Raw genomic sequence first — 15,645 nt, 5'->3', positions numbered from 1 at the left:
TGTGTTTAAAAGACTTATTGGTCGCCAGTTTTTCATATATTGTCTTGGTTTATCTCCCTTTGGTATACAAGTAATTATCCCTCTTTTTTGGGATACTGACATTTCACCCATATTATACCCATAGTTGATTGATCTAAGAACAAATTTACCTAAATCTATCCAAAAGAATTTAAAAAACTCACTGGTGTATCCATCAGATCCTGGGCTTTTGTTACTTTTCATTCTTTTAATAGCAGATGTTAATTCTGAATAGGAGATTTTTCCCTCAAGGGTATCCCTTATTTCATTTGTTAACTTGGGAACGTCTAAAAATGGAATTTCCTTATTGAGATCAACACTATTTATTGTATCTTTCTTTGAATATAAATTTTTATAGAAGTTTTTAGCTTCCAATAGAATATGTTCTTGTTTGTTTATTAAACAGCCTTCATTATTGACTAGTTTTGGAATTGTTTTATTTACAAAGTTCTTAGTTTCTAAGTTGAGAAAATATTTTGAGGATCTTTCTCCTTCTTCTACCCATTGCATTTTTGAGCGAACATAGTGACCACGCATTTTTTCTTGTCTTAAAATTTGTAATTCAGATTTCTTTTGGTTGAGATCTTCAAGAGCTTCTGTGGTTTGTATATTTTCTTCTAATTTTTGAATTTCATGTATTAAAGCATTTTCCAATTTATTTTTTTCTTTCTTTTTATATGATGCAAAGGAAATTGTTTTACCCCTAATTTCTGTCATTAATGTTTCTAAGAACAGCTGATCATTTATTGTAAATTGAATATCTAAGCAATCAATCTGGTCCAGTGAGTCTCTATTGTATACTAAAGTTGCATATTGATCTTTTACTTGTTTAATTTTTTCTTTAACAGATTTAACATATTCCATATCGTACAATAAACTATTATTAAATTTCCACAAACCCTTCCCAATATTGAAATCACTTATTTTAAAGTGTAGAACTATAGGTGAATGGTCCGATCTATAGCTGTGTTGAATTTCTACTTCTTTTACATTTTGATAGAAACTTCGAGATATAAGAAAAAAGTCAAGCCTAGCTTGCTTCAGAGGATGAGTTTTTCTCCATGTAAATCGTTTCTTGTCTGGGTAGTATTCTCGAAAGGGATCAATTAGGTCATAAGTTTCAATAAGTTCAAAGATTTTTTCTCTTGCTCTTGGATTATTTATATTAAGATAGTTGTATGTATCTAATGCCTGATTTTGAACTAAGTTAAAATCCCCCGTCAGAATAACTTGTTGGTAATTAAAGTTTTCTATTATTTCATTAACTTTATTATAAAAAGATGGTGAGTCATTATTTGGTCCATATAAATTAACAAGTGTTATATTTTTACCTTCAATTGAAATATCTACACCAAGAAAATTTCCATTATCATCTTTCTTTATCTTATTTATTTTAAAATCAAGATTATTTGCAAATAAAATGGCAACTCCTCTTTGATTTGAAGCAAAAGAATTAAAAATGCATTCTCCTCCCCATTGGTTTCTTATAAATGATTCATCTTTTTCAGTAAAGTGTGTGTCTTGCAGACAGTAAATATGACAGAGCTTTGATTTTAAGTATTCAAATACATCTCTCCGCTTCTCTCTAGAATTTAAACCTTGACAGTTGTATGAGAAAATTTTTAAAGAATCCTTAGTCATTTAAATAGCTAGATATATATAGCATAAACATTCCATTTATAATTTTTATTCCTTTTATCACACTTTGACTCATACAACTGTCTATGAAAATACAAAACTGTAATATTATATATGAATAAACAAGTTGGTATATAAATCTATCTTCATGCATAAATAAATCTTTATAAAACATTGTGCAAACATCATAAGAATTGAAATAAATAAAAAAAGCAAGAGTAACAACAATCATGATTGTCATATTGTGATATGTTTTCTGATTTTTTATAAATAAAAACAAATTTTGGATTACCTGTTTCCAAAGAAAGGGGTTACTGGAGAAAAAAACTAACAAATGTATACCCATTCAAGCTAAATTTCAACAATCAAAGAGAGATAATCCAAAATATTTTCTCCCCTTAATTGTAAGATTGCAAACATGTATATTTTAGTCAAGATTTTAGTCAGCATAGTAATTCTATGGCTATTATCAAAGTCTTAATTTGAATGTTATATAATTGTTCTTGTTATTCCTAGGGTATTATTTTTCACAATTGTCCAAAGAAAGACCTTCGACTCACTCATAACCATAAAATGGACACATATTTTGATACTTTAAAATGTTTTCCTTTTTCGAGCAACGAGTCATGTATGTTGGTTATTTAAAACGAGGATGCAAATTTCTTGTACATAATGTACTGCAATACCAAACCAATTGAACAAAGCAGCACAAAAAAACAATTTAGCATAAAGTAGCATGCACTTTCATATAAATGAACACAAGCAATTGCAAACATGTTTCAACAGTTACAAAAGTAAGCATGTCAAGCCTAAAGCAAATAAAATAAAATGGCTGTAGCCAATAAATACAACTTGGATTCAACCCTAGACTATAACTTTTCCTCCGAAATAATTAATCAATTAAGACATTAAACATTCCAGCCCGTGGTTAAATATCCACATGAAAAATAAATATATAAGTGCATATTTAGAAAGCTGTCTGAAAAAAGAGAACTGATTGCCTTTTCCCCTTTTTTTTTTTTTTTCCTTTTTTTTTCAATTTTGTTCATTGATTCCTGGATATTTAATTATTTTTTAAAAGTAAAAAGAGCAAGATATTTTATATTTTTGATTATTTAAATGAGAGTAACATGTAGGTTTATAGTTTTAAGTTTGAATCCATTGCTCATTTGCATAATTATTAACAGATGCCAGCTCATAACTAAAAGCACATAGAAGCACATGTAAGAACAATTCAACACACATATACTTACACTCATTGTAGTATTCTAAAATGTATAAAAGAAATAATAAATACATCAGAAATGGTAGAGATATCTACAAATATGCTAGCAAAGTATATGTTTTTTTTACTGAAGACAAAGAAGCAGATATATGAATAAAAGTTAATAACTTATCAATAGTACTGATAACAGTATGTGACGGAGTATATGAAAGGTCTATGCAAGTTAGCAACAACGGAATTGCTTGCGAATATGCCACTGGTCTCTTGAGCTAGTGCGTGTTTCAAGGATTACAGTGACTCCTAAGTGACGAATGCGAGTTTTTAGTTTTTCTTCTGACCTAATCTTGTATGCGATTTTTGCAAGTTCATTTCGGGCTTCCTTCATGCATGGAGGCAGATCATCTACCATGCGAATATTCTTACCGGCTAAAAGTGACCCAAGTGATAAAAATAGCTCTTTATCTGCATAGTGTATAAATCTAATTATTATCGGATTTGGTCGTTTTTTCTCTCCTGAATTCTGCCTAGCTGGTATTCTATGAGCATTTGCAAATGGGAAGCTTTCTGCTTTAGCTTTTTCCATTTTTAAATAATTCATCATTAGGTCATCAATGACTTTCCAGATGTTTTCATCCCTCTTTTCAGGCATGCCATACACTAAAATATTATATTTGCGGTCGTGTTTTTCAAGGAGTACCTGCTTCTCTTTTAAATTTTTGAGGTCAGTCTCAAAGCTCTGCCTCATTGACTCTAACTTCTCTACCTCTAGAGATTGCATATTGAGTTCCATAGCCTCAACCCCTCTTTGCAACTCATCGTGATCATGCCTTAATTCTTTTAATGCTTGACCTGTTTCTGAGACCTCTAACTTTACTTTATTGACATCCTCTTTTACCTCCTGCACTAGATTTGAAAATTTATTTTCAATTGTATCTAATTTCTCATTAAATTTTTCTACTTTCGAGTCAACTGCCAAAATAAGGGTTTTCAGATCTTCCATAGTTGTATTTGAAGGGCTTGCCATGATGATACCAGTATATAGTGTGTCAATTTCAATGTTGCCTTAATGATTGACATGTACATGTATGACGTAACATGTAAATAAAAATATCAACGATGAAGCGATGAAACTATGTCACAATACTTCGATTGAAAATTGCGTTATAAATGTCCTGTAATAATTAAAACCTCTAGACGATGTTTTGTTTATGATATTTGCAATCTTTTAAGTATTTCTATTACATATTCATTAGAGTATTTTGTTGTTTTCCCCGGACTTCAAAAAATTACATGGTGGCTGCCATCACAGGGGAGGTAATATCTCAAAAAAAAATACTGATATATATATATACAGTACTGATAGAATTTTCTGTCACAAAATTTAAATGAATTTTCCCCTCAAAATCATAAAAAATATTTCTCCATGGTGTTTTTCAGAATGTATAAGAATACGTAATTAAGGCCAAGTGGGTGCATGTCGAGAAAGACAACTCACCACCAAGGACTAAAGAACAAGGATATATCAATAGGTCATCATATGTTTATATGTATAATAAGAAAGCTACATGGTTCCCACTTGTTATGCAACAAACAATTCCTGAGTTTTTCCATGATCTCTCAATTAAATTCATCTATGCATAAGAATGATATATGTGACAGAAAAAGGAACTACATGTATAAGTTATAGACATCAAAGTTGAGACAGTTACAATTAAATTGCCCTTCTTACATACATTACAAAGACTTGAGTCATGGTAAGTAACTCAGTTCTTATAGCAAAACAAAACTCTAATGCTAAGAAAGGCCCAATAATAACAGAATTTGAATTTATTCCAAAAATAAAACATCCTATATGACAAATTCAAGGCCAACTTGCCCAAATTTTAAAGTTTTGATGGAAATGCCAAAGAAAAAAAATGTTTTTTTGAATAGGGATCATTTTAAACTTTTACCAAATGAATTTACTCATTCCAATGTTAAAATACTAGACTGTATATGTAATCTAATTTGGTTGACGTCATCTTAGTTCATCCTTAATTGTTTTAGCTAATTGAAAAAGATCTTTTTTAGAAAAGTTTTGTCCTAATGTTATAAGTCTATTCACAGCTACTGCTAAATATTTTGATTTCTTAAATTCATAGTCCCAGGAAGAGCTTCCTCCTTCCTTTCGCCTGCCATCGTTATGATAACTAACTGGACCTGGGCAACCGTAATGATCTTTCGTTGCCTGATATTTCACAGGTTCTTTTTTATTTCTGACTCGCTCATTTTTTTCATGAATCTTTTTACAAACATGGCACTGAAAACCTTCTATGAAATTGATTGTCTCCTCTTCCCAGTTACTTTGAACTGACCACTCTCGTTCTGATAATAATTTTTTTAAATACTGATTTGAGACACCCTTGGACTTCCAGTCTAGATATTTGGCATATTCCTCATCATTGTCGTGCAAGTATTTTATATAATCTGCTAGTTCTTTCACTGTTTTGAAATCTTCTACGATTATTGCTGAATGATTTGATGGCAAGAACTCCTATAAAAAATAACAAAGACTTTATTATTTAAAATTTCCAGTGTTAGCAATAAGCAGTATTTTTAACTACAGATACATAAATATAAGCATTATTAGTGATGCAAGAAAATGGACTAAAGGTTCTAAGATGAAACTTTAGAAATAAACAAACATGTGTAACTTACAATCATTCCATACAACAAATATAGCTGACCTCCTGCTTACAGTCACTGAGTGTATGACAAATAAACCTAACCATGAAAACCTAACAAGACCATAGAAATAAGATCAAGGTCAGATGAACATTGCCAGATACAGATGTACACTATGCACAACATATAGTTATTTCTTACCAAATAGTTTATCTTTAGCTAAAATTGACCTGACCAAGAAACCTTAGCACTGACTATGAACCATTAAAATGAGATCAAGATCATACAATCAGGTCAGACAGATATTAAATTCCACCAATATTTAAAAAAAAATATCCTTCTGTAAAAATCTTATCTCTCTTTAAATTGTAGAAAAAAAGTTAACTTAAATTTGATGTAAAAAAGATAAAAATAAAATGTTTAATTATCTGAAGCAATAAGTCTTCTGCTGTTTTTTTTGTTTTTTTATACCAATCCTTGTCTAGTCAATCCTATCACCCCCCTACCCCCCCAAAAGATTGCACTATATTCAACTGAATAATAAGATTAGCTTTGACAGTATTTTTCTGCTTTATATATTAATTTGACAGGAAGACTTAGAAATTCTTTTCATATTCTGTAATAGTAATGGAAGATAAAAAGGATTTTTTTCTCTAAAATAAAATAATATTGTGCAAGATTTACTAACGTGACTTAAAATTTTGTATAGGCTTTTATGTCGAATCTGGCAACAATATAAAATCAAATATCTACCAAATTATAAGCTTCTATCTATCTCTCAATATATAATTTAAAAGGCAAAAGTACCAAAATAAACCTGGTAAAATTGGCATCCAAGGGCAATAACTCTAATTAGGAGTCCACTGACAATTTGACCATGCCATACTATGCCTCGTTCACACGGACATTTAATTCGAATTGAATGCGAATCGAATTCGCTTATCGCGTTCACACACTCTTCTTTTTTAATTCCAATTGATTTGAATTAACTAATTTGAATTAGTCAATTAGCATTAGAAATACGTTTTTGTTAATGCCAGTTAAAAGTTGACGTCGTTTGGACAGCAAAGCGAATTTGACACATATTTCAATTTGAATTAGAATTGACGTTAGGACGTAAAACGTTTTGAATGCGAATTAAACTAATTTGAATTAGTTAATGCGAATCGAATTTGAATTACGTGTGAACTCAGCATTATTCATAGAACTTGTCTTGGTGATAAATTTTCCAACCTGAAGTTTCTCTCTATCTATTACAGTTTTTGCGGTCACAGACATATCTTGAAAAAAGATACACCAAAGATGATTGTGGCCAATTTTGTTATGATTTATTCCTTTTGGCCAAGTGAGCTAAATATAAGTATGGTGACCTAAAAAAATTTGAACTTATTTTTTAATGAGTATAAAAATTTATGAAATGTATATCTACATAAAATAAGAAGAAAAAAAAGAATTTGATTACATCAAATGATGAGAAACTATTTTTTTTCTTGAAAATACTTACCTTTACTTTAGGTGATCCTAAAATAATGGGCACAGATCCTAGATGAAATGGCCTCCATAATTTTTCTGTCATATAGTCAGGACACAAACCATTCTCCATGGCCAGAGAGAATTTATATTTAGCATTCAGCTTGTAAAATTCCTTGTGATCCATTCCTTCAATAGGGTCTCTTAAGCTGAAATGGAATCCTATAAACTGAAGCACAAGATCACAGGATATCATTCAAATTCATGCTTTTTCAAAATCTGAGGAACTGTTTTAGAAAATGTTTCCACAAGCCAAGACTCCATGATGCCATCTGAATATGACTCAAATAAAGTAACAAAGGAGATTTGGCAGAATAAAGCACCAGCCAGACAAGTTTTAGGAACATTTTGCCGAATTTGGTAAAAATTACATCCAGCTCAAACACAGCCCAAAATAATTATTGTCAGTGTGTTGATTATTCCAAAATAATGAGGTACAACCTGTGCAAATACTTTTTTTTGCAAGGATTGAGCTACTAAGTATTTCGCTCGAACCCCATATGGAATTTACTTACCCTGTATTAAGCAAATCTGCAAATGGTGAAGATTTTGAATAATTTTGTTATATCCCTGTGTTTTTTTGTTATTTTCATTTGGTTATAATAATGCTCCAAGTGAACTTTTTATGTCTAGATCTTTCCTTTTTTTGTGTCGGACATGAATATGATGAAGTCAACCCAAAAATATGAATAGTGTGTTCAGATATTCAGTGATATTGTTGGCTTTTTTCAAAACTACCTCTACTCTTTTTTATCGGGAAAATATGCGTCATTTTCATAAAATTGGGAAATTTAAAATAAACCATGAATTTGACTGAAACTTCAATTTACAGACCCATTTTCAAGAGTCAAACCCTGCTTTGAAATAAGACCCATTCTGTTGGTGATGAAACATAAATAGACCCTCAAATGTGCATATATAGTGTTTTTAGGCAAGAAAATTGTTTAAATGAGTGTTTTTCAGTTTGTATTCATGCACAATTACTACAAAGACTGCACTATTTGGGAAAAAAGTTGTCTTTTGGGGAATAATTTTAAGCCATTATTTTTTTCAAATTGGGATTCTTCTCCAGGGGAAAAAGCCTTTATTTTCCACTAATTTAAGGCAAACAATATCACTGATATTATATCATATGTTTTCTTTCTCACTCTTGAAGTGATACTTACTTTGTTGGTAAATCTTTATTGTGCAGACAGGTTCCATAAGAATCAACATTTATATACTCCATCAACATCTTAGTGTACTGGTCTCTCCCTGATGGAACATCACAGTCACTTTGTGTATAAATAATAGGAGATAACTCTGCTAAGAATTTATTCTTTTCTTTAACTGGAACAATGTATGTTTTATCTTCTAACCATTTTATACTATCCACATATTGTGTAGATATTGGGTAGGATGATTCTCTACGGAATGTTGACGTGTAATTAAACAACTCCATGATTTCTTCATGTGAGAATAAGTAATTGTTTTTTGGCGATTCCTCATGTAATAGTCCCCAATCATGGTTCGCCTTCCGAGGAACAGGTAAATCAAATGGCTTGAAGTCTGTTCCATAAAACATAAACGCCTGAAAAGATTAAAATAAAATAACACAAGTAGATTAGGTTAAAAATTATTGATTGAGTGACTGGTTTCACCACTATTGGCATATAACTAAAGGAGCTATCCAGCCAGAAAGAATTAGTATAGAATATGTTTACTAACATTCCCCGTCCCTCTTACAGAGAATAATTAATCACATATTTTTCCAATTGTTGAACAAGATCAAGGTTTATCAAGTTCTTTATACAGTTTTAAAAGATACTATAGATTTATTCTTATGGGTAATTCTAAGCATGCTTGGAGGTAGCTCTGAGCTTTTAAAGGTAGGCTCCTCTCACCATTTTTTGTGACAATCATAATATAATGTTCTATTATTAATACAAACCTGTAATCTATCGTGATCTTTGTACAGTCTGTTATTTGTAAAGAAACATTTAACATCCCCACATTTTTTGTAACTTCCTGAATCCCCTGTAAAGGGGGTCCACCACAGGATAATTGGTTCTGTTACAGTTTCATTTGGAATGGAATCTTTCTGTTCAAATCTGGCCTTGCTTTCTGGAAGTTGATAAATATACATTTTAATATAAAGACTCAAATGTCAAAAACAATTTAACTATTCAGGCTAAAGATTTACAAAACTAGTGAAACTATGAGCTACTGATCACTAACCATACCCCATGATCATCTGAAGAGTTTGAAAACAGGAAGTTGATGAAGAATGAATCTGAAATCTTTTCACTAAGTTAAGCATCATACTATTAATACTGACAAAAAATTTCAGTAGTTCTTTAGAAAAAGTACAAAATATTCATTCTTAAGTCTCTTGACCATTATGTGTTAGAAAATATAGATATATTTCACTTGGCAACAAGGACTTTGATGATCCATAAATGTATAACACACCACAAAGTAATGTATGTTCACATGAAACCTGACAACTTATTTCAGAAAGCTCCTATATATATGTAGTTCCCTAGAAATGCTATGTGAACTGCATACATTGTACAAGACCATTAGGTGTTAGAAATTCTAACACATAATATACTTAGAATATATATTTACAATATATCATGTATATGTACATTCAATGTCGGAAAATATAAATTATGTGTACGAGCAAATTAGAAACAGGAATGAAAGCGTGGCTTCCAAAATGATTTTGACATACATGATACGCTAACAGGACCCCAAAGTCAACTGTTACCCAGAAAGATATATCCATATTTCTGATTGCTTAATATGGAAGCAGGTAACAGGTGACTGATTTTGTATATATATATAGAGAATTATACATAGCAAAATCCGTATCATATGTCGTATCATCCCGAGACATCAATATCAGCCCAAGGGCCTTTAGGCCCGAAGGATGATATTGGTCGAGGGTGATACGGCATGTGATACGATTTTGCCATGTATTATACGCTTTATCATATATTTCAACAGAAGAGTATTATATTTTATGAACTGTTTTCTGATCCATAGCCCTGGGTTACCTTCAGTTCTGCTTTTGTCTTGTTTCAAAGCCTTAAAATAACTGCTAAATTATTTATAAAAAACACCTGGGTTACCTTACAATCTGTTGTTTTAAAAATATTTTGTTTATTATTGTATTTATTTGAGTGTTTTGTATTTTTTATAGTTGCATTTAGTGTGCCAAAAAATATGTTGTGAAAACTTGATGTTCGTGGCGTCACATACATTATGAAAACTTGATGTTCGTGACGTTACGTACCAAACAATGACGTCATTCAAAAAATTGACCTATTTTGAGAAAAAAAATTCTTAAACCCTAAAAAATTAAAAAACTGATTTCAAGTTAAAAAAAAAAAAAAAAAAAGGTATGCGATACGGGTTTTACCATGCAATAAGGGGTATGCGATACGGGTTTAGCTATGCGATACGGGGTATGCAATACAGGGTAGGTGATACAGACTGGGAAAACGAACCTTTATTAGATATACAAAATAGCTATATTTTGTACTAAATATATGATAAATATATATATAAACTTACCCTCATCATTATTATTCAAATAATCATTCAGTAGAAAATCATCTCTTACATCTTCAAATGTCTGCAAAAGATAATTAATAAATTTATTTAAAGTAGGTCTACATAGGTCATTTTGAAAGATTATTATATGATCAACGAGAAAAGTTAGTCAGAATGGATTATGGGGGCTAATTTATGCAAATGACCCTAGGTCAATATGAATACATAATCTAACACCTCGTTCATTTACGATGCAAGTAAGGTAAATGTCCAAGTGTTTCTGATAGTTGGCTACTAGGTGCTCAATACCGATCTCCTATTAAGGAGTTGAAGAAATATACAGAATGCCGAAATTAGCATAAATATTTTCATACTTCAGTCTCGAGGCCGCAAAGTATCTTGTAACTTTTGAAAATAAAAGTAAACATGTGTGAATCAATAGGTCACTGCGAAAAATGCCTAGACATGAGACACTATTAAACATGTTAAAGGGTGGCAGGTACATGTAGATGAAACTTATAAAAAAAATGAAGAGATAAATGAAAAAATGAACATATTGGTGCCTGGTTTATATAATTCCAATGCCATCAGGCGGGCCCAAGAAGCAACAAAGCAGTGCATCCATTTGGACGGGCAAATATCTTTTTTTTTTAAATAGGACGAGCTCTGAAGAGCAAAACAGCCGTTGGAATTCAGAGTAATCTACATGTAGGACTAACTTAACTGCCAACCCTTTGGACCAGGTGAGCTAAAAACTTTAGCTTAATTAGCCCTATGGGCCAGGTGAGCTAAAAACTCAAGATTGGTTTATATACCATTTATCTTTATTCTTTGGAATACAATAAGTCATAAAGTCATGTCTGTAAGTCAGAAAAAAATGAATTAAAACTTTTATAAACAAATTAAAATTGGCACTGGCTACGGTTACATGGAAATGTAACAATAATAAAAATCTTATTGTTACATTAGAGACTAATTGTCGGAATGCAAAGTTGGGTAAGGAACTGATTAATTACGAATGTAACAATAATTATCGAGGCTACAGTTACATTGGGTTATTGTTACATGAAAAAAACAGCAATGTACAATGGGACTAGTAATATGTACTAAATAATAAAAGTTGAAAACAGTTATTTTATATTTACAATACATACAATTATTACATACAATTTCTTTATTTATTTTTATTTACAATGACAGTTTCTACATATCCAGTTAGTGTTTTTTTTAGCATTTTAAAGTCGGACACATTTTTTTTTATAAAATCTCTCCAAACAATATTTGTATATAGGTATATAGATTTAAAAAAGGGAAACAAGTTATCTTTGGTTTAGGCTCAATGTGATTTTGAAACGAAATTACGTCCTCCATGACCATGGATACATGTATACAGAAGTTCACAGTTAGCAAACTTTGCTTTTAATATATCATTTTTTTAGAACTGCGTTTGTATCTATAGTTACATATGCTATTTGTGTCTTGTTATTAAATCAGTTTCGTTTCAAACCAATCCAAAGTTTTAAATTTTTCTTGGATGGAGAGTTGTCTCATTGGCACTCACACCACATCTTCCTATATCTAATAGGAATCTCTTCATCATTTGTTCAAAGTATAGTGACAGTTATGAGAGTAGGTGTGCAGTTAAATACTGAGCCCAACTCGGTTCCCAACAACAAACCATTGAACTATAATTTTCGCCTTTGATACTACTTATCTGAAGTAAAATTGAGAATGGAAATGGGGAATGTGTCAACGTAAAAGCAACAACAACCCGACTAAAGAGCAGACAACAGCCGAAGGCCACAATGGGTCTTCAGTGTAGCGAGAAACTCCCGCACCCGGAGGGGTCCTTAAGCAAGCCTCTTAACAAATATGTATACTAGCTAAGTGATAATGGAGGCTACGCTAAACTCCAAATTATACACAAGAAACTAAAATTAAAAATCATACAAGACTAACAAAGGCCAGAGGCTCCTGACTTGGGACAGTATCTTTAAGAACATCAAAACAATTAATACGTAAAACTATTCAAACACAATTTGTTGAATAATAATATTTATTATTTGTCATTATTACAAGTATTATTTGGTACATATGAATGAAAGAATTAAGCAACAAAACTATAGAAGATTTATATTTAACAAAACCAGCGTATATTGCTGTTTTTCATGTAACAATAACGCAATGTAACAGTAGCCTCAATAATTATTGTTACATTTGTAATTAATCGGTTCCTTACCCAACTTTGCATTCCGGGAAATTGGTATACAATGCAACAATAATATTTTTATTATTGTTACATTTCCGTGTAACCGTAGCCAGTGCCATTAAAATTTGGGGATACAGGAGATCCAAATTTGGAAAAAATTGTATTTATATTTTTATACAAATTGTGAGGAAAGGACTATTCTTTTATGGGCTGATCGACACAGAGTATAACGACCCGGTAAAATAAATTTATTAGATCGAAAAACGAAACAAGCCGGCAAATATGTCATTGGGTGCTGTCCGAGGAGGAGGAAATACGTGGATCCCGGAAATACGTATCTCTTGGACAAACTTACATCATTCATTATCAGCAAAAACAATAAAATTGTGCAAAATAACAACAAAAACAAAAAGAGGAAGCATCTGAAAAATTTTCGCATGTTTTTGTTGACAAATTTTCGTAAGATTTCGGACTGTAAGAAAAGTCTAGAGACTTATTTCAATCAGCTAAATACCTTATGGTAACAACGCACAACAATGTACAATAAAATCAAAACACTGACGTACTGTTTACTCTAAATTCCTCTGCAAGCTACTTTTTTCATTTTCTGTTTTTTCCTTAACATCTGGGACAGAATATATATGGTTAGTATAATAGTCCAAGTTAAAATATAAAGTGCTGGTCTTTTAAAAAAATAAATAATTTTAAAGCAGACTTTGAAAAGCTACGCCAAGATGTAAGTCATAATTGGGGAGAATTATTAGAAGACAAATGTACTGAAGAAAAGGTTAGTGTTTTTATGGATAGATTACAATTAGCAATGAACAATCATATTCCTAAAAAGAAAATATCGAAAAAGAAGTATAATAAAGAACCTTTAAGTGTAGAAGCTAGAAGAGTAATAAGGAAGAAACATAGAGCATGGGAAAAGTATTCAACTTATGATAAGAAAGACAATGATAGTTATAGGGAATATACTAAAGCTAGGAACAAGGCAAAATCAACTGTAATTATAGAACGTAAAAACCGTGAAAAAGACATTGCTGAATCAGCAAAGACTAACTGTAAAAAATTGTGGTCATATATTAACTCTAAGAGAAAGTCGAAAAGTGGTATTTCTGAACTTCACGATAAAAGAGATGGCAAAACGTTTATTGCAAGCAATGATACTGATAAAGCTGAAATACTTGCTGAATTCTTCACAAGTGTATTTTACTAAAGAAGATGATGAGGATGAAATTTTTTTAAAAGATATTAAGTACGATGAACCGTCTAGTGATGAAGTCTTTAAACCAAAGGAAATTAATAAATTACTTAAAAACTTAAATACATCAAAGTCACCAGGGCCTGATCAGGTACATCCTAAAGTTTTATATGAACTTGCAGATATAATTGACATTCCACTATGTATCATTTTTAATAGTTCATTTTCATCCGGTATTGTACCAGAAGGTTGGAAAATTGGTCAGATAACAGCGTTGTTTAAAAAGGGAGATAAAAAGCTTGCGTCGAACTACAGACCAGTTAGCCTTACAAGTATTATATGTAAGATCATGGAAAAATTAATAAGAAAAAGAATTGTTGACCATATGAATAAATACGGCCTATTTAGTAATAGACAATTTGGATTTATCGGGGGACGTTCAACTGGATTACAACTGTTAAAAGTACTAGACCATTGGACTGAAATTCTAGATAATGGAGGATCTATTGATGCTATCTACACAGATTTTATGAAGGCCTTCGATAAGGTTCCACATAAGCGTTTAATCAACAAGCTAAAATCGTATGGAATTAGTAACCAAACATGTAACTGGGTCCAGAGCTTATTACATGGTAGAAAGCAAAGAGTACAAGTTAATGGAAATTTTTCACAGTGGCATAATGTAACTAGTGGCATACCACAAGGGTCAGTTCTCGGACCAATACTGTTTGTTCTTTTTATAAATGATTTACCCTTATGTGTGGACTCTGAGGTGTTTATGTTCGCAGACGATACAAAATTATATAGAGATATACAAACCCAAACCCCAAAAGATATAGACATAGTTCAACAAGACATAGATAAGTTATTTAGATGGAGTGAGAAATGGCTGTTACGGTTCCACCCTGATAAATGCAAAGTACTGCCAATATCAACGAAACAAACTAAGAACCAAGATGGAAGATACAAGATGCCAACATATGATGGTGCAGAAACAACTCTTGAAACTGTGGAATGTGAGAAAGATGTAGGTGTAAACATAGATTCTAAGCTTAAATTTGACAAGCATATACAAACACAGGTTAACAAAGCCAACCAACTAGTAGGACTAATCCGAAGGTCATTTAATTATTTAGACTACAAGAGTTTCTGTCTACTATTCAAAGCACTAGCTAGACCCCATCTTGAGTATGCCAGCAGTGTTTGGAGCCCGTATAAGAAAAAGGATATTGAATCAGTTGAAAATGTACAAAGACGTGCTACGAAAATGCTTCCTAACTTGAAAGATCTATCATACGAAGACAGATTAAGACTCTTGAAATTACCAACACTTAGATATCGTAGACTAAGAGGCGACATGATCGAGACGTAAAAGATTCTCAATCACATCTATGATGAAAAGGCATCAAGTGGTATTTTAACACTAAGTAGTGGTTCAACAACAGGAGGGCATTCATTGAAGTTAGTCAAGAACAGGAGTAGGCTGGATGTTAGAAAGTATTATTTTACCAACAGAATAGTGGAAGTCTGGAACAGTTTTCCTGAGACAATCGTAACTGCCAAAAACGTTAAAACATACGAACGAAGACTAGATAAATATTGGAAAGAACATCCTAT

At 31.5% G+C, this 15,645-nt stretch overlaps 1 protein-coding gene across 1 annotated transcript; it reads right to left on the bottom strand.

The window, feature by feature from the left end:
• Positions 1–4,338: 4,338 nt before the first annotated feature.
• Positions 4,339–13,316, bottom strand: LOC134726932 (alpha-(1,3)-fucosyltransferase 10-like). The gene is made up of 6 exons (XM_063591329.1): positions 13,180–13,316; positions 10,637–10,697; positions 9,006–9,178; positions 8,242–8,645; positions 7,050–7,224; positions 4,339–5,414 (listed from the first exon to the last, which is right to left on the bottom strand). The coding sequence occupies exons 1-6, from the start codon at positions 13,261–13,263 to the stop codon at positions 4,899–4,901; spliced, it is 1,413 nt and encodes a 470-aa protein (XP_063447399.1). The 5' UTR covers positions 13,264–13,316; the 3' UTR covers positions 4,339–4,898.
• Between the last annotated feature and the right edge of the window lie 2,329 nt (positions 13,317–15,645).

The sequence above is a fragment of the Mytilus trossulus genome, chromosome 7 (assembly GCF_036588685.1).
Source record: "Mytilus trossulus isolate FHL-02 chromosome 7, PNRI_Mtr1.1.1.hap1, whole genome shotgun sequence".
Taxonomy (NCBI): Eukaryota; Metazoa; Mollusca; class Bivalvia; order Mytilida; family Mytilidae; genus Mytilus; species Mytilus trossulus.
This window is presented reverse-complemented; position numbering and strand designations above follow the sequence as displayed.

Bases quoted from the DNA above. Each gene is read 5' to 3' on its own strand.
- LOC134726932 (XM_063591329.1), bottom strand. From the start codon at position 13,263: ATGCGAAAATTTTTCAGATGCTTCCTCTTTTTGTTTTTGTTGTTATTT. The intron at 8,646-9,005 runs GTTTGTATTAAT...TAATCTTTTCAG, and splicing joins AAGATCACGATAGATTACAG to GCGTTTATGTTTTATGGAAC. The intron at 7,225-8,241 runs GTAAGTATCACT...ATTCCATTTCAG, and splicing joins AATAAAGATTTACCAACAAA to CTTAAGAGACCCTATTGAAG.